The sequence below is a fragment of the Eublepharis macularius genome, chromosome 15 (genome assembly GCF_028583425.1).
Source record: "Eublepharis macularius isolate TG4126 chromosome 15, MPM_Emac_v1.0, whole genome shotgun sequence".
NCBI classification, from domain to species: Eukaryota; Metazoa; Chordata; class Lepidosauria; order Squamata; family Eublepharidae; genus Eublepharis; species Eublepharis macularius.
In genome coordinates this window covers 49234512-49254524 of record NC_072804.1, presented here as the reverse complement: position 1 = coordinate 49254524, position 20013 = coordinate 49234512, and the positions used below count along the sequence as shown (strand labels likewise).

General features: G+C 43.0%; 1 protein-coding gene across 1 annotated transcript; it reads right to left on the bottom strand.

The window, feature by feature from the left end:
* Positions 1-235: 235 nt before the first annotated feature.
* Positions 236-18785, bottom strand: LOC129342969 (uncharacterized). Its single transcript, XM_054998926.1, has 3 exons — positions 18584-18785; positions 8080-9339; positions 236-3541 (listed from the first exon to the last, which is right to left on the bottom strand). Exons 2-3 carry the CDS (start codon positions 9323-9325, stop codon positions 2346-2348), a joined length of 2442 nt encoding a protein of 813 aa, XP_054854901.1. The 5' UTR covers positions 9326-9339; positions 18584-18785; the 3' UTR covers positions 236-2345.
* Positions 18786-20013: the final 1228 nt, after the last annotated feature.

Sequence of the window (20013 nt, the reverse complement as noted above, 5' to 3'; positions counted from 1 at the left end):
TTTGGGATATCCTTATGAGCAACAAGCAAGAGGTGTCCCATTGCAGCAATGATGGAAATTTCAGGTTGGGTGTCTGTGTCCAACTGCAATGTGGGAGTGTGGAAGGGAATGTGTGTATGTGTTAGTGTGTTCCTTCGACCAGGTGAATCCCCTTCAAATCTCCTTTCATGGCTGGTGTCAATCGGGGTCTTTTATCACTCAGCAGTTAACCAATAAAAAGACACAGAGTCAAGAGTTTAGATGAAACAAATTATATTGTTTATTACCGCACAGGGTAGATGAAAAGATAAATGAAATGTCTACCTGTGCCAAATCTATGAAGCAGAACTACTGATTAAAATAGTTGAGCAAATAAATTGAGATAAGGACAAACTAGTGTATGGTTACCAACAATGGAATAAGTAGCTGCTAAGAATACTAAGACCGATAACTTCTGCCACTGATTACACAAAACATTTAAAAACAAAGTAGAAAGACGAAACTTTGAGTACTATTTAAGCAAAACTGTGTTAATAAGGAAAAATGAAAAACATAAGATCAAATAGATGTATTGTTTTAGAACTCAAATTCTGCTTCCCAGTGCTCTCCAGCCCACCCAGTTACAATTATGATAAGCACTAAGAGCATTCATATCTGTTATGATTACCCTTGTGCAGGTTACTAATCCAGTAGGCTCTACCCATTGGTAGAGAACAGTTAACAAAGCAAAAAGAACAAATAAATGAAGCTATGATAGAGATAATAAAAATCAAACAAAAATTAAAACAGAATGAATCAGAAGGGAGGAAGCGAGAGAGATAGAGGACCGATGCCTTACTGATACTCAACAATAGATAGGTATTCTTTGTCCACCACTGCATATGTTGTCACTTCCAACAGCATGCCCAAACCTTGCCTGAGGTGCTACATTGCTAAGGAGGATCAACGGTAGTTGGGAAACTTTTTGAGGGAAGCTTGTCCACTATTATTAGCCTTCTCCTTGAACAGCCCCCAATCGGTTTCTCAGAGCTCCCTGCAGCACATTAGAACATCAATGCTCCATTCTTTCTAGTCTAACATCTAAGCAAAGAAAAAGCTACCACAAGGAAGAGATACAAACCAGCGTGGAGTTTTTGTGCAGAATTTTCTGTTTTGAGCTGTGCCATCCGTGTTGATCTCTCTAGTTCTTGGTTTACAATATAGAATAGGACAAGCCAGCACAAGATGCTCATATCTTTGGGGTGTTTGGTCCATTGAATCAGAATAGCTAAAAGAACTTCCACTGAGAAAAACGAAAATTGTCTTTAATGGCCACCATGGTAGAACATATAGTTTCTCCAAATTTTAGTTAAAAGAAGGGAGGCTTCTAATCAGTTTCATTTCCTTTCCAAACTTTAGGTCATGTGCATCATTCATATGTTTGGTGCCTCCGCTTTTCTTCTCCAATGGCAACTTAGTAGGGATTGTCGAAGGCTTTCACGGCCGGAGAACGATGGTTGTTGTGGGTTTTCCGGGCTGTATTGCGGTGGTCTTGGCATTGTAGTTCCTGAGGTTTCGCCAGCAGCTGTGGCTGGCATCTTCAGAGGTGTAGCACCAAAAGACAGAGATCTCTCAGTGTCACAGTGTGGAAAAGATGTAGGTCATTTGTATCTACTCAGGAGGGGTGGGGTTGAGCTGAGTCATCCTGTAAGAGTTTCCCAGGGTGTGGAATGCTAATGGCCTTACCTTAAGAAACCTTAAGAATGAACAGAGCATGGTTTCCAGTTCTGAAAAACACTAGGCTACCTAAACATTCTATCCCCGACAATAGCCCTGCAGAGAAGATTAGCACATCAAGCACCAATCCATATGCAAAAGAACCTCCTCAGGATACAGTGACGTCTCCCGCCATTAGCATTCCACACCCTGGGAAACTCTTACAGGATGACTCAGCTCAACCCCACCCCTCCTGAGTAGATACAAATGACCTGCCAACATCTTCTCCACACTGTGACACTGAGAGTCTCTGTCTTTCGGTGCTACACCTCTGAAGATGCCAGCCACAGCTGCTGGCAAAACGTCAGGAACTACAATGCCAAGACCACGGCAATACAGCCCGGAAAACCCACAACCACCATTAGTAGGGATTCTTAATGTCCAGCAGATTTTCATGAATGTCCTAAGCATCTTCAGTTTTTTTCCAGAAAACTTTTCAGCAGGCAAGATGTGGTTCCAAAAGATCCAGCTCCACGAACTGGGACATCCAACATGGGTATGAAATCTAGAATCAGTTCTTGACTTTGGGTTCTGCATCCTCTGCATGAAAGTCCTGTGCTGTTTGACTCGGTCTATTTTCTCAATCTGGGTGTTGCAGCGCTTGACTCGTCTTAGGACTCCACAGCTTTTGCTCGGACATTCTCTGCATCTTCCTCAACGTCATGCAGAAAGCTCTTCAGGATGTAGAAGGTGGTTACAAAAGAAAGCCCTCCACCAGTGAGAGAGCCCAACACAGGCACAAAATCAAGAGCAAATTCGACCGCCATCATCGTTCCACACAGTAATGACTTAGTCAAAAGATCAATTACAAATTCAGTGGTGACTTGACTGGCCATCGGGGACTTTTTGATAGCAGATCTCAACATGCTTAGAGGTTTGCCAACCCGGCTTGCAAGTCTACAGAGGGAATCTTCATCCAAGCCAAAGACCTTGCAGAAATATCTCATTGTTGCCACCAAGATGCCAATATCACAAACAAGAGAGAGTCCTGGGACAGGAATTGCCCCAATACCACAAGACACAAGGGATACTTTCCATATAAGGGACTCCATAGCAGCCTTTTTCTTCTCCAGGACTTCTCTTGAGAAAGCTGGCATTGATGCAATTAAGGCATACTTCTTGAGGTCATCCAAGTCATTCTCCAAGGTCATTTGCAGGCGGGGGAAATCATATATATCCAAATCCCACCTGGAGATAAGAAAAACCAGTGGATTAGATTCTCCTGCCTTTGCCAGATTGTCACAGCAGTATTCCCTTATCTTGTCCAAACACTTCGCCTTACAGAAGTTGGGTTTCCTTCTCTCAGAATCAATACTGACATCCACTTTGGTGCGCACGTAGTAGAACTTCTTCTTCATCTTTAGAATTTCACGAGCCAGGAGAACATCATTCGTCGTGAAGCGATTGGAGGCAACGATGACGAAGAAATCATACTCCTTAAAATGTACCTTCTTGAGGTAGTCCTTTGGTTCAAAGTCAGTTGTCCCAATTCCGGGAAGATCCCATATTGTTACATTCGGGAAGGAAGGATGTGAATATTTCATTCGCTCCATCGTTGTTTGTGTCTCCCCAGTCTCAGCTGCACCTTCTTCAGAATCTGTCATACCTCGCAGGGCGTTCACGAGGGATGATTTACCAGCACCCGTATCCCCTGTGATGGCAATGTCAAGAGTTGAGTTTTTTACTAAATCCAAGTATTTTTCACTTTGCTGTATGGCATCTTCAAGATTTCTGTTTTCCAAATCGTTCTTCAGTTTTTCAAATTCCTTTCTTATGGCTTCTTTTGTGAAGGCAAAAGCCATGGTAGCTCTTTATTGTTTGCTTGAAGAAAGAAACAAAAAAGGACTGTTAATTTAATGTCAGATAATGGCCAACAATGCTTTCTTCCCCACCCCCCAAAACCTTATCCTTTTAATTTTTTTATTATTAAAATACAATCAATGCAATCCTAAGGAGAGTTACTCCAGTCTAACCCCAGAGAGAGAATGGAAGGAAGAGAATATACAGGAAGGAAGAGAATCTATAACTTTCCTTTGTTGATATAGATTTAGCTATGTGAGAAACCTGATTCAATGAGTGGTTCTGCACACGTTGGATAACGCACTTCCAATCCTCTTTAAATTTATGATGTAATAATTTTGTACTTTTCTTGTTATTTGCTATGGCTGTGCTGAAGCAATCCTAAGGATCAATGCAATCCTAAGGAGAGTTACTCCAGTCTAACCCCAGAGAGAGAATGGAAGGAAGAGAATATACAGGAAGGAAGAGAATCTATAACTTTCCTTTGTTGATATAGATTTAGCTATGTGAGAAACCTGATTCAATGAGTGGTTCCGCACACGTTGGATAATGCACTTCCAATCCTCTTTAAATTTATGATGTAATAATTTTGTACTTTTCTTGTTATTTGCTATGGCTGTGCTGAAGCAATAAAGTATTGATTGATTGAATCCTCTTTATAGATCATTTGGAACGGATTTTTTTATATGCGGAATAAAAAACCCACCTCAAACGATTGATAAAGTTCATTGAAAGTGCATTTATCCAACGTGTGCAGAATCAGCCAGCGAGGGCACTCCTTCACTGGAGATAAGCTAAATACATACTTACATTTCAATCCTAAACAGAATTACTCCAGTCTAAGCCCATTAATGTCAATGGGTTTAGACTGGAGTAACTCTGCTTAGGATTGCATCAATGCAGTGGGAATTTATAATGGAGAAGGATGCAGTGGCATTTAAAAACACTTTGCAATGATTTCTTCCCTGTGATCATTCTCTCACACATCCAGAGTTATGTCGTTGGCCCCCATGGCTTTTCTTCTTCAGTTTTGTCATACCCAGGTAATTTAAGTATGAGCTACATAAGTTTTCCCAACAGGGGAAACAGCGGTTTGTAGAGCCATTACATGATGGGAAAACAGAACAGAGGGGAAGGCCTAAGACCCTTTGCCTAGGCCCGATGGTATGATTCCAGGGTTGCCAATCTCTCCATTTGGCCTGGAGATCTGCTGGAATTACAACTGATTCCCAGACTACAAAAATCAGTTCCTCTGGAGGAAATGGCTGTTTTAGCAACTGGCATTATACCCTGCAGAGGTCCCCCCCTTCCACAAACGCAGCACCTATCCAGACTCCTCCCCCACAATGGCCATGAGGACTTTGTTATGTGTGGATTGGCCCTGAGGCACTACACAATACACATGTGCACAGGGCTTTTTTTCTGAGAAAAGAGGTGGTGGAACTCAGTGGGTTGCCTTCGGAGAAAATGGTCACATGGCTGGTGCCCCCCACCCCGATCTCCAGACAGAGGGGAGTTTAGATTGCCCTTGGCGCTGCAGAGCAATCTAAACTTCCCTCTGCCTGGAGATCAGGGGGCGGGGCCACCAGCCATGTGACCGTTCCACTCCATACCAGCTGAAAAAAAGCCCTGCATGTGCACATTTCACATGCTGTGGAGGCTTATTTTGATAGATTTTATGCGTGTGCGCACATGCGCATGGGCATGTGTGTGTGTGAAAGAGGGAGAGAGTGGGTTAATGATCTTTATAGCCACAGACAGGTGTTATTGCCTTATGGCTAGGAGAACTCTCTTCAATAGAACTTAATGTGTGGGAAAGGGAAATTGAGAAATCTTATCACCTGATATTTTCTGCCGACCAAACTGCTATTAAAGGGACAGCTAGAGGGGCCCTTTTAAAAGGTGGTAGTGATTCTTAAGAGGCTATTGCAGAGCAAAGGAAGACAGTGTTCAACAGATGGCATTCAGGCTTTGGAAACCCAGACAGTATTTGGTCATAATTATTACAGGAGTCCTCTCTCCGCTTTCTATCTGCAAAATATTAAGGGATGTTATTGGCTATGATCTAATTTTGGCAAGGCTGAATAATAACGTAAAAGGCTTCACAGCTGTAAAATACGTCATGAACAGACAAGGAAGTGCTCTTGGAGTGCGCAAGCACTGCATGCACATATGGGATAAGTTGCCCTGGTGCACCCTCCCCCGCTTTCAAGCCCAGGGGACCTGTCAAGCTTACTAGTTATGCATCTTTGGTACATAATTAATATGGCTATACATTCATTTACCTACTACATCTCCATCTGCCCGCATCATAATAAATCAGGACTGTGGAGGAATTGCAGAATTAGGGTTGATTTCACATCTGAAGGGAACTCTGCAGCCAGCTTGGATTTCATGCCTGTTCTTAGTGGGAATCATGTCAGAAAGCAGGCCAGCAACTATGGGCAGCAAAGTGGGGCAGAAATTGGGACTCTGAAGGAAGCATGGGCCCTAGGGTGGAAATACGCTTTACGAATTGCATAGGGATGCTCAAGTGAACCTCATTTCACGTGTGCCCCCTCCAGTTTCCCATGTCCTCACGGATAGAGTCACACATGAATACATTCATGCGTTTGATATCAGTTCCTCCTCAACTGCTAAAAGTATCCCAGTTTCGCCCACCTCTCACATCCATTCACTGAAATGCAGATCTTGACACTTTCTCATATATTAAAGAAATGCAAATTGGCAAGTCAAAGGAGCCTACAGTACTTGTTCTCACAGCAAAAACGGAGCTGAATTGATGCTTTGCCCTCAGAATTGCTTGCAGAATGATGCAGTCACACAAAGGGAGTTCTCATAAAAGTAGCATGCAGCAGCAGCAAAATTAGAGTAGAATTGGCCCTTTGCCCTCCAGACACTTGTAGATGCAATCACACAAAGGGTGCTCCCATGAAAGTGGCATTCATGTGCGCCGAGCAAGAACTTCCTGCAGATGAATTGAGGACTACACATATAATCTTGCACTTGAGCATCCAGATATTTCATGCATTTCCACTCCTAGTCAGGAATTCAGAGGAAGCTGGAGAAAACCCTCATGGTCTGTATTTTCCTTTCACCATTAACTCTTTCAACCACTCACAGCTAGGGTGACAAGAGTTTTTATAAAGTTTCAGTGTATTCCTACCATCGAGTGAATTCCCTTCCCATCTCCTTTTGTGATTGGTGTAAATCTGGATTCTTGCTCATCTCAGTGGTTAACTAGTAAGAAGACACAGACTCAAGAACTTTGCAGAAACAAATTACACCAGTTTATTAACGCACATTTGAGGTAAGAGGTAAATGAAGTATCTGCTTATGCCAGCCATACATAATAGATCAATGAAACAACTAAGCCAATGAACTAAAATAAAGATAAAACAGCAATTAGCAACAAGAATGAAATAAATGAATCCTTCAGAATATGATATATCAGACCAAACAGCAATATTATTTTAGAACACAAGCGCTTCCTCCCAGTCCCCTCCAGCCCACCAAGTTTAAAGCTAAGCTAAGTCCTAACAGCATTTGTATCTACCTGTTACAGATCTGGTGGTATGGGTTGTTAATCCAGTAGTTTGGACTAGTCCCCTTTTGGTAAAGATAAGTGAATGAGGCTTTAGAAAATAACTGGACAGAGAAGAAACGAGAGATAATAGAAGAAATTAGAAAGGAGAAAAAGAGACAGAAAGGGAAGCAAAGAGAACCAATGCCTCAAAAAAGGAAATAGCGCTCAGCACTGGATGTTCTCTGTGCACCTCTGCACATGTTAAACACTTCCAAAAGGACACCCAAACTTCTCTCAGGTGATGTATCACTGAGGACGATCAATAGTGGTGGGCAACTTGTCTTTGAAAAACGCTTGTTCACCGTTTTTCATCTTCTTGTTGAGGAGCTCCTGATCATTATCGGAGAGCACCTGAAAACCCCAGCTCCATTCTTTCTGGCACAATATCCACCTAGACTCTTTGACAGTATTAAGCGAGGAAAAAGATGCCACAAGAACAAGATCAAAGCTAGCTCAGAGTTTTTGAACAACACACACTGTTTTGAACTGCATCGCCTCCGTTGCTCTCCCTACCTGATTTGCAAGGGGAAAACTGGCAGGTGATGCTCGCCATTCCCCATGGACTCTCTGAAGATACGTTGAATCACCGCACCTTTTTTAAAGAAAATTTAAAATGGTCTTTATTTGTTCCTATGTCATCGTTTATTCTGAATGTCTGTTAAAAGTGTTGGAAAGGCAGGTGCTTCCAATCAGAAATTCAAGTCCAGTTTCCTTTTGATTCCCATACTGAGATGTGCATTATTCGTACATTTCAACTTCAGCTTTTCTTTTTGTATGGTTACTTTGGATCTTCAGTTGAAACTCTTCATTTTCAGCATCTTCCTCAACGGTTTCCAAAATGCTTTTCACCAGGCAGAATGTGGTTCCAAAACAAGCAAATGGAAAGTCCAACATCTGGATGAAATCGAGAATCCATTCCTGACTGCTGGTCCTTTATCCTGTCCATGCAGTTCATAGGCTGTATGAGTCCGGTCTCCAGATAGAGGTCCTGGGACGTTGCTTGTATCGGGACTCTAAATTTTCAGCAGCTTTGGCCAGGACATCCTCAGCATCTTCCACAACGTCATTCAGAAAGCTCTTCAGCATGTAGAATGTAGTTGCAAAAGAGCTAATTCCGCCAAATACAGAGCCCAACCCAGGGATGAAACCAAAAACAAATTCTACCGCCATCATTGCTCCACACACAATTGACTTACTCAAAAGGCCCTTTACAAAATCAGGTGTGACATGGTTAGCCATTCTTGACTTTTTGATAGCTGATCTCAACACAGGAACAGGTTTGCCAGTGCGGTCTGCAAGTCTTTTGAGGGATTCATCATCCAAGCCAAAGACCTTGCAGAAATCTCTCATTGTTTCTACCAAGATGCCAAGATCACAAACAAGAGACAGGCCAGGGACAGGAATTGTCCCAATGACACAGGACACAAGGGATAGTTGCCAAATAAGGGCCTCCATAACAACTTTCTTCTTCCTCAGGATTTCTCTTGAGAAATTTGGCATTGTTGTAATTAAAGCATATCTCTTGAGGTCATCCAGGTCATTTTCTAAGGTCTCTCGCAAGAGTGGAAAATCATACAGATTCAAATCCCATCTGGAGGTGAGAAAAACCTTTGGATTATATTCTCCTACTTTTATCAAACCAGCACAGCAATATTTCCTTATCTTCATGAGGGTTTTTTCCTCATTGAAGTTTGGTTTCCTTCTTTCAGAACGTATGCTGACATCCACATTAGTGCGCACGTAGTAGAACTTCTTCTTCATCTTCAGAATTTCATGAGCCAGGAGAACATCATTTGTCGTGAAACGATTGGAGGCCACAATGATGAAGAAATCATACTGTCTAAAATTTACCTTCTTGAGGTATTTGTCTGGTTCAAAGTCAGGTGTCTCAATTCCAGGAAGATCCCATATTGTTACTTTGGGGAATGTGGGGTGTGGATATCCCTTTGCCTTCACTGTTGTTTGCGTTCCTCCAGTCTCAGCTGCTCCTTCTTCATAATCTGTCATTCCACGCAAGGCATTGACAAATGATGATTTTCCAGTCCCCGACGCCCCTGTGATGGCGATGTCTAGGGTGGTGTTCTTCAATAAATTCAGGTTAATTCGACTTTGTTCTGTCACATCTGAGAGATTGTTATTATCCAAAGCTTCCTTCAGTTTTTCCAGTTCATCTCTTATTATAGTTTGTGAGATGGCAGATCCCATGATGGTTCTTCGTACTAACCGATCAGGGAAAGAAAAGAAAGGCAGATGGTTATCTCAGTTCTCAATATTGTTCAAATAATACTTTCCAGCATGGAAAAAATCCAGCATGGATTTAACAGTGTGAAAAAAAATCTGATTTATTGATAGCAGTTCCTCACAGCTGGAAACAAAATGCATTTTAGGTAGTTCTAGTGATAAAACAAGCCCTGACCTGGATATCCCAGGTGAGCTTGATCTTGTAAGATCTTGGAAACTAAGTAGGGCTGACTTCAGGCTTGCCATTCCCCCTGCTCCCACCTCCTCCCCCCACCCCCACTTACCTAGCCAGCACGGTGCCCCCCAGCAGTGCAGCGCACCCCTGGGCAGCGAGGTGCGCTCCTGCAATCCACAGCAGCACGCTCCCACACCCCGCAGCGGCACACTCCCGTGCCATCCAGCGGGCCCATTTTGGGCCAAATTGGGGCCCCTGGGGGGATGATTCAGCTCTTTGGCAAGTGCAGGAGCACTACTAGGCCACCCTTTGACCCACATGACAATGTCACTTCCTGGAAGTGATATCATCATGCTAGCCAGGAGTGCACAGACATAGAGAAGAAGCTCAGGGGAAGGAGGGGAGGTAAGAGCCAGCATCCCAATCTCCTGCTGGGAGAATGAAGGGACCTGGCAACTCTAGCCAGCCTTGGTTAGTAATTGGATGGGAGACCTCCAAAAAAGACCAGGGTTGCAGAAGCAGGCAATGGCAAACCACCTCTGTTAGTTGCTTGCTGTGAATACCCCACAGGGGCCACTATAGGTCAGCTATGACTGGAGGGCACTCTCCACCATTCTCAGTGATGAAAGAAACGATGTCATTTAAAAGCAGATTCCAAGATTCTGTGCTTGTTTTGTGACAAAACTTGAAACACATCCTAGTCCTGCATGGTCTGGCTTCTTCATTTCTGTTATCTCTATGCCCACATGATGTGCCATGGACAAAGCAATAGGGCTCGTTGCCAACTGTATTTTTCTACTCAGATTGCACAACTTTTCTGTTAATTCTGTTTCTGTTGAAATCAGAATTGCCACTTTGGGGAACTGGCCTGGTATCTTTTTCCTCTTTGGACTGCAAACGGCTTATGGAAACGGAGTTTTCTGCATTCTCTGGCCCTACAGTCTTCCTTTCTATGTGTTAAAATGTGTACTGTTCAGTTGCAACATAGTTACATATTTTGAAAACGTTTGCCTTTTGACGGAATAGACTAGCGAAGATGTGAGACGATCGGCTTTCCAAAGCAGGCATAAAAAATTGAGTCCCTGCCAAAATTCAGGAGACACAATGAGAAATACATATGGCTGGAGGTGGGGGAACAAAGGTTTGGATTTACTTCTGCCCTGAGACCCAAACTATGCATTGGGTACTTCAAACAAATGGGGAAAACATTCTATTCTCGTTCTCTCAGACTATAAACTACATCTTAACTCTTTTATTAACTTCACGTCCTTTGTCCAGCACACAAAAAAAGATGCAGGTGATATTTCTCTATTGCTTTATTTCCCCACAAGGAAAATCTACACTTGCTATTGTTTTGAAAGGTTAGCATAAACATGCAACCCTGGTTCAAAGTGACGAGGATAACGGGTGGCTCTGGGCAATGCTTATTAAATTAATGAATCTATTCTATATATATATTCCAACTCTCCCTTTGTATCAGGGACAGTCCCCAGTTTTCTAGAAGTTTACAAATTACTGCCCCTGTTCTGTCCTGATCTTTCTTTTTTGCAAAGATGCCAGGGATACCTTTTAAAAATGTCACCTGTGTGATTTGCTGGAGTTATTCTCTTTCCTCTCTGAGCAAATAGAAGGAGCATCTTGACTTTAGGGCATATCCGTGAGCATGGACAGTAAGGCATCATACAGTACAGAGCCTCCTATTCTCTACCTTGGCAAGGCTCATTTTGATGAGAGATTGTAAGATAATACTAGAAGGACATAAAGCAGAAATATCTTTCTGGCTTTAAAACCAAGGACAAGCTATTGAAGAGTAAAGAAAAATAGCTACAACAAACCACATTCTGCCATTAGCAAACTTTGTGTGTGTGTGTGTGTGTGTGTGTGTGTGTGTGTGTGTGTGTGTGTGTGTGTGTGTGTGTGTGTGTGTGTGTGTGTGTGTGTGTGTGTGTTGAGGGGAAAAGCCTCAGTCAGTAACCCTATATAATTTTTATAAGTATTTCCCTCTTTTTATCTGCAAAAGCTTGGAGGATATTATGGATTCTGTTGCGGTCACAAGCAGGGCTTTTTTTCTGGGAAAAGAGGTGGTGGAACTCAGGACCGCACAATGACGTCACTTTGGGTCAGCTGGAACAAGGGGGGAGTTTTTTAAAGTTTAAATTGCCCTTGGCGAAAATGGTCACATGGCCAGTGTCCCCGCCCCCTGATCTCCAGACAGAGGGGAGTTTAGATCGCCCTCCATGCCACGGTGCAGAGGGCGATCTAAACTCCCCTCTGTCTGGAGATCAGGGGGCGGGGCCACCAGACATGTGACCATTTTCAAGAGGTGCCGGAACTCCGTTCTACTGCGTTCCTGCTGAAAAAAAGCCCTGGCAACTGAAGCCACCACCTGTGTAGGAAAACAACTTGGCTTGCTCTTGTCCTTTTAACAGCAATTTGATTCAAAGAGATCAGCAGATGCAATTGCTTGTGGAGGGAAGAGGAGCAGGACTACCTGCTAACATTTGCAAAGCAAACTGTTGTTTACAAGCACACCAGCAGGATCCAGGGGAAAGTTGGCAACCTCACCCCAAGCTCTCCTGTTCCCTCTAGGATAGGATCACATCCTTACTAAAAGCACTTGCTGGTTTGAATGCAACCCCCAAGGGTCTTCAAAGGCTGAAGAAATTAAAAGATAAGCAATATCTAGCACAACACCTAGCCCCAACAGCCATAGATCAGCAAACTTTTCTTTAATCAGTGCTCACTCTCAACAGTGAATAATATCTTGAGCTATTCTCCCACTTTCTCAACATAATACCAATTTCATTCCATTCTAGGAAAATAATGTAGACTAGGTAGAACAAGCATCAGAAATGAAGCTCTCATCTAATCAGCAGAGAGAAAAAAAAGTGAAATAAAAGCTTAAAGCCCAGAAAAGATTTCCTGAGCCTTCTAGGTGTCAGATCGTGGTTCAATGAAAGTTGCTTCTCAGCTTATCTCTTGTAAAAAGACATAAGTCCTTTGTATTGCAAAGAGTTTACTGAATAAAAGCCATCATTGTAATCCACTGGCCAAGATAGGTATCCCGGCTGGTACATAGGAATTGTTGCAAATGGAGATACAAAGTTAAACACAGAATAGCATAGCCAGGCAGTGCCCATCCTCCCCCCACGGTTCCCATAACAAGCTGCATGAAACTGTAAAAGTGAAACTTTCTCAGGGTTAGCCAAAGCAGTAGACAAAACATTCCAGTCTTCGGCACCTGCAAGAGAGAAGCTTGTAAAGTCACAGTTAAAATGGCGTTTCTCTGGTTACATAGAATCATACAAAGTCAGACCTGACACTAGGCATGCATGAGCTACCAGTAACTTATGAGCTACCTGTTGGAGACCCTGAACTAAACAATACCTTTTGGTGCCTATTGATTTTGTACATAGTATGCAGTTGTATTACAATTTGTTTTGTAAGGCTGTTATGTTTTCAGCCGCCTGTTGAGCAAGACAGTTATATATAACACATGAAAGAAGAAAGGGATTAATAACACATGTGATGGAAAGGAGGACAGAGGGCATTGCTTAAGTTGTGGCAAGAGTGATTTAGAACTATGAGACACATTATGCATGACCCCTCCATGCTATGCAAGCGTTCAGCAAGGGGTCTTTTCACCAACAGATAGCCAAAGCTCCCCCAGCTGAATTTCTTCCAATTTAAGAATTTCTTCCGTCTTCTGTCTTTAAGAGCATAGAGGAGCCTTACCAGAAGAAAATTTGGCAACTCTGATTGGCATTTACTTTATGTACTTTTTATTTATTTATTTACATTATTATGTATAGTACCTCTTTCTCACTGAGGCTTAAGGCAGATTACTCAGTAAAAGTCAATACTATAAACTGGAAGAACGATCTAATCAGCGATATTATCAGACTAGATTACAGAGATTTGTAACAAAGCAAAAAAATATTAGATATGGTATGTTAAACAATGCGGAAAATGGTATTACGTGAGTAGAAGACAATGTGGTGGGAGCAGGGTAATGCATATAGCAAACAGCCCTTGACAGGCGAGTTATTCAAGAAAATAAATCCTCGCCCTGGTTTAAATTAATTAAATTAACTCATACAAGGGCACAATACCTAGTTAAGATTTCAGTTAGTAAACTACGCGTAGCCTTTACCTCAATTTGTTTCCAGTCAATGCAAACAGCCATGCTTGAAGGTCATTATTCCAAGGTCCCAGTTGCCCAGCGCCTCTGCTTGTGTGGTGGCTCTGATTCAGAATTGTGTCATTATCTGCTACACTGCCCACTTTATACATCTCCTAGAAAGAAATTTCTAAGCCCAGTCCTAGCCAGTTTAGGCTCCAGACAAGACAATGAAAACATCGTCGCCATATTAGCCGATGTGGACCCAGAGACCTCGTATAAGGTCACTCCTTTTGCCCTTGCAGCTGGGAAAACCCATGAGAAGGTTGTGACAGCGCAGGGCTGTCAATAGGCTGCAAGCACAATAGTGTAACTCCCATAGTGTTTTATCCAGCTTGTATCGTATATTTTATCTGTACCGCCACTTATATTTTTGCTACTGTTTTATCATTTGCAATGGCCCTTGGCCCAATGCAATAAATCTTGAACTGTGAACATACAGCAAACAGATCATGAGTCCTCCTAATTCATAGTCTTGTTGTGAAAAGCACCTGCCTGAACCGTTCTCTTGTAATATAGCCCTATTCCCTTTATAGGAATGCTCTCCTGAACAATTCTCTTTTACACAGTTTGCGGAAAGACAGAAGCTTGGGAACCTTCCTGACCTCCTCAGGCAGGACATTCCACAAGGTGGGAGCCATAACAGAGAATTCATTGGACATCTGATGGGATGTGCAGATTTTTAAAAAGTTGCTTAAGTAACAGCTGCTACCGTAACTAGGGGTGAGCGATTCGGCATTCGGAATGCTGAAAGAAAGCCGAAAGAAACCTCTTTCGGCTTCTTTCGGGGTACCCGAAACGTTTCGGGGACAGCCGAAACGTTTCAGGTATCCGAAAGAAAGCCGAAACATTTTGGCTTTTTCGGCTTTCTTTCGGCATTCAAGAATCGCCATTTTCTTTTTGCTAGGTGTTTGCCTTAGCAAGCGCCTAGCAAAATCCTGCTGGAAGCTAAGGCTTCCTGCAGGCTCTAAGAAGAGGGGAGGGGGGGAGAAGTGAATCACTCACTCCTTCTGTCACCCCCCACCCCTCTTGCAAAGGAGGGAAGGGAATCCTGTGCTTTGCCTTGCAAAGCTGACAGGAAGAAAATGTGTTCAAACTGTGGAGGGAGAGTTGTGTGAAGCTGGTAGTTATGATAATCTTGTCTAGTGGGCTTCTTTTTCCATGCCCTGTTGTGCTCTCCTACTATGTTACCTGAATATGTTCTAAAATTTAGAGTTTGTCCTTTTTAAAAAAAAAAATTAAGATTCTCTGATGTGTAGTTAATTGTGTTGTTCTTTTGTGTGGGTGACAGTTATTATGATATGTTGTGATTTGTTAACCTATATTGCACTTTGAAAGTGAGAAAATTAAGTTTTTTCTAACTTTTTTTTAAAAAAAATTGTTTAAGATTCTCTGATGTGTAGTTAATTTTGTTGTTCTTTTGTGTGGGCGACAGTTATTGTGATATGTTGTGATTTGTTGACCCATTTTGCACTTCGAAAGTGACAAAATAAAGTTTTTTCTAACTTTTTTTTTAAAAAAAATTGAGATTCTCTGATGTGCAGTTAATTCTGTTGTTCTTTTGTGTGGGCGACAGTTATTGTGATATGTTATATTGTACTTTGAAAGTGACAAAATAAAGTTTTTTTCTAACTTGAATCATTGTGTGTCTGTGTTCCCTTCTTTGATGTGAGGTTGGTTCCCATCATTGGGAACAATGGGGCAGGCTAGGCAGCCTTCTCTGTAGGTGGGGGGGGGTGTCAGGGGGTGGTTGTGTGTCAGGTGCTCTTTCCCAGGGATAAGTTGGCACTCAGGAGTGTGCCCACCATTGTGGCACCCCTGGGCTGTGCGGAATTGCCCTCGGAAAGAGAGTTAGGAGTTCTCAAAGGGGGAAGGCTGGCCAGCCTGTCCCTGGGGTTATGGTGGGTGTGGGGCAGCTGGGATGGATTTGGGTCTGTGAGGGGCTAATGTGGGGATTTGGGTCTGTGTTTGGCAGATGGGGGGAATTGGGTTTGTATGGGGCAGTAGGGGGTGGACTTTGGGGGCTGAGAGCACCTACTTGGGGAGGCCATGAAATGCCCCCCCCAAGGGGGAGCAGGCTGAGCCTTGGTGGGGGGTGGGAGGAAGGGTGGGAGAAGGGCCCCGGAAGGTGCAAAATGCCACCCCTGGCAAAGGAAGACTGCCTCTTCATTTTTTCCCCATAGGAAATAATGAAGAAGATGAGCAGCAGTGCTTCTTAATGAGAGGATAGGGGAACCTGGTTTGGGGGGCCATAACATGGCCCCCCAAAGTCCAATCGGTCTGAAAATTGGGGGGTTGTTAGAGAGGGGTTAGAGGAAGGTCCCCACCAATTTTTTTTAAATTTTTTTATTGGATTAGAAATCATTATAATATCCATTGCAATCAATTTCCTTTAAGTATTCCAATTCTAACCCCCTCCCTTTCCCCCCCTTTTGTTGACTTCCAATAGTTTTCCAACCCCTTATCCATTTTTTCACCTACTCATTTCAAACTTATTTTATCTATTAAACATATACTTTCACTCTCTTCTAAGCTTATATATTATAACACAGTGCTATCTCTGTTTCCCTTCCCACTTAACTTGTCAACTAGATAATACATTCCTGGCATATATTCTTTAATAGTAATAATCATTTGGCTAATTTTGGTACCCTGTATTCTATCTATTTATATTGAATGTATACATCGTTTATAGAAGTACCCAAAGTTATGTAGAATGAGGGACAAATTGTTTGTCCCATATCGAAGACGAGGTCCCCACCAATTTGGGCTTGATTCGGTGGGAAAATGCCTCCCCCAGGCATCCGGGAAGATGCGGAAGCATTTTCCCATTGAAAAAAGCCGAATCCCGAAAGCCGAAACAAAGCCGAAAGCCGAAACGGCTAGCCGTTTCGGCTTTCGGCTTAGCCGGTAGAGATTCTCATTTCGGGTTTCCCGAAACGAGAATAACGAAAGAGGGTGCCTTTGCACACCCCTAACCGTAACACAAGGACCTTCACTGCATGTCTGAGGGCCAAGCTACACATGACGAATGACACTTGAACGGCAAGTGAATTGAGTGGAGGGCAAGTGAACAGGGAGAAATACACTTGCTGTTCAAGTGTCATTCACCATGTGTAGCTTGGCCCTCTGTGTAAGCTGAATGTATGAAACATGGCCACCACAGGGACTGGGTTGGGGAGAATGCAGGAGTATTTTCAAAACATATGGTTATTTTGCAAGGAATCCTGTAAAACAGAACTTTTGCCTGAAATATTGAAGAGTTGGAGTTATGCATGGCCTCATTCCCTGTCATTTGGTGATTGGCTCCACCTCCAGCAGCAGCCATTTTGTGGTTGCATTCACCACCCTTTCAGATTTCCAAAAATGCCCATAGGGTTGAAAAAGTTTGGGACCCCTGCTCTTAACTGAATCAGCTGAACCCCACAGAAAATGGGAAAGACAATGTTCTTCAACATCTCCGCTTTCCCAAATGGCATTAGCACAGTCCAGTCTTTAGTGCTATTATAGCTAAACTCCTCCCATGTACACAGGCCCAAGAAAGTGATTCCAAAATTCAAATGAAGAGGTTGCCATGAAGAAAGGATAGTAGGAGAAAATTTCCCTTGCATTGTAGTCTCTGCTGGATTATTTCTTAAGGGCATATCTTCCTCTGGCCCGTTAATCAGACTAGCACAAAAATGTGTTCCATGCACTTTTTTTAAATCTTATTTATATTCCGCCCTCCCCGCAAGCAGTCTCAGGGCAGATTTGAGCATTGGCGGTCTATAAGTCAGCAACCGATCATTCCAGAGTCAAATGTGGCTTAGCATAGAACCAAATATGACCCTTTAAAACAGAAAATGAAGTTGGAGGGATAAGTGGGATGCTAGAAGATGCTAGAAGAGCCAGTATGTAAAGGGAACAGCAGGCAAAGATTTTTAGAGAACTAAATAGAGATGCTGTTCAGAAAGGAAAATCATAGAGGTGGACAGTTGCCAGAAATCCAAGTGTGAACCATGCATGTGTTTATGTCCATGCCCTAAAACAATTTTGCAGGTTGCTTCAGTGTATTTTTATGCCATATTAAGAGAGTGCCATCCTGAGCAGATTTACTCCAGTCTATGCCCATTGATTTCAATGGGCACAGACTGGAGTTATCTTGACTTAGGACTGTAAGAGAACTCGTGTATGCCACTTCCCAATAAAAGACTTGCAACAACCAGTGTTTGGACAGCAGAAAATGTATGAATCAACATTTATTTATGTAAAACATTTTTATCCTGTCTTTTTACCAAATTCAGGCCTTCAAGCACAGTCACACCAATGCTCTTTACTACACTACATAGAGCACTACACTTCCTTCTTATTTTGTTTTATTTTTGCATTTTAACATGTTATATTCTGTGAATCTTGGTGCCTCTGGGTCCCAATTCAAATATGAAATACTGCGAGGTTTAAATATTACCCTTCTCTAAAAAACAAACAAACAAACACCTCAAAACATTTCAACTATGTAGAAATGTTTTGAGGTGTTTGTTTATTTGTGTATGTGTCTGTGTGTTCGTATTTTAAATTTCAGTAATTGTCACAGGAGCTGCTAAGATTCTGCAAAATCTCCTTCGTTCTCGTGACGGTTTCTTACACACCCAGTGTAAGTGCTGATAGCTACTTGGGAGTCAGGAAGCAATTTCCTCCAGGCCAGTTTGGACAGGGATCTTGGAGGGGTTTTGCCATCTTCTGGGCATGGAGCAGGGATCACTGGGTGGGGGGGGGGGAGTGGGGGAGGGAGATTTCCTACATTGTGCAAGGGTTGGACTAGATGACCCTGGAAGGTTCTCTCTTTCATCCTCTCTTTCATTCTATGATTCAGGAGGAATTTGCTTACCTTTTCTGACCAGGCACTGGTCTAAGAGTGGAGCTCAGTGGTGACCAGTGGGTTTGGGTCAGGTGTCCTGTCTTCTCTGTTCCCTTAGAAATTCCCTTCTGTATTACCTGATAAGACCGTGAAGTCCCAATCAGAATGAAAAATAAATGTTTGTTTTTCAGAGTTTTATCCAAGTTGTTGCTGTGGGGTGAAGGGATTTCTAATAAATAAATAACAAGTGATATCTTGTGTTGGCTACTGAATTTATCTTATAGGGTCATAGCTGCCGTATTTACTGTTCCCTGCACAAATATTTGTTGTTTGTTCTTTGAGGTTCAAAGCCCTCGGAGCAGAAACCCCTATGAGCTGATCAAACCATTTATAAGAAAACAAAACTGAAACTCTCTGATTCTTGGACAAGATTCAGTGTTGTGAGGGAAAGTGGGGGGGGGGTTAAAATCCAGGCTGAAATTCAACAGGTAAAGTTTTCATTTCTGGCTAAAGAGTTTCAGTGGTTTGGCATCAGACCTAAAGCCTAAGGGCCCATGTAGACAGGGTAGCAAGAGGCCTGTGAGGGAAACCCCAAATTTAAAAGAAAGAATTAACTCCCCTTGCCCATATGCAGGGCTTTTTTCTGGGAAAAGAGGTGGTGGAACTCAGTGGGTTGCCCTCGGAGAAAATGGTCACATGGCTGGTGGCCCTGCCCCTTGATCTCCAGACAGAGGGGAGTTGAGATTGCCCTCCGCACCGCTGAGCGCTGCAGAGGGCGATCTAAATTCCCCTCTGTCTGGAGATCAGGGGGTAGGGCCAGCAGCCATGTGACCATTTTCAAGAGGTTCCGGAACTCCGTTCCCCAGTGCTCCCCCTGAAAAAAAGCCCTGCCCATACGTCTTGGCCCAAATGAATGTTGTAGCCCTGTGCAGCTACTGCATTTAAAACAATATAGCCTGGGAAGTCAATTCATAGAGCTCACCTAAATCCTAGTCTGGCTTTTAGATCCACACTTTTCCTCATCTTGCAAACCCTAAACTCTTTCCCCTACTTCCCGAAAATGAGAGTCTCTCTACACAAGACATCTGACACATGTTCTTCATGTATCAGGAGACTCAATGTTAGCCAGGAAGCATAGTTTCGCAAGACAGAGCCGGCAGAGATCTCTCCAGAGGGGATGGATTCTCTCACACCCCTCCGTCGCCTCTGGCATCTCTCCTTCTGGAGCCTTTGCCCTGCCAAGGCTTAATTAATTCAAAAGTTTTCAGCAGTGAGGGCAGCAGGGTAAAAGCCCCAGAAGGGAAGACAGTCTGGCATGCCAGAAGTGGCAGAGGACTGCGACAGAATCGGTCCCCTTCGGAGCGATCTCCACCAGCTGGGTTGCCAGGTCAAGTTTGGGAAATTCCTGGAGATTATTATTGATGTTAAGAAATGACAGTATGTTTTTGGTGATTTAATAT

Bases quoted from the DNA above. Each gene is read 5' to 3' on its own strand.
- LOC129342969 (XM_054998926.1), bottom strand. From the start codon at position 9,325: ATGGGATCTGCCATCTCACAAACTATAATAAGAGATGAACTGGAAAAA. The intron at 3,542-8,079 runs GCCTATGAACTG...AACAATAAAGAG, and splicing joins CTGGAGACCGGACTCATACA to CTACCATGGCTTTTGCCTTC.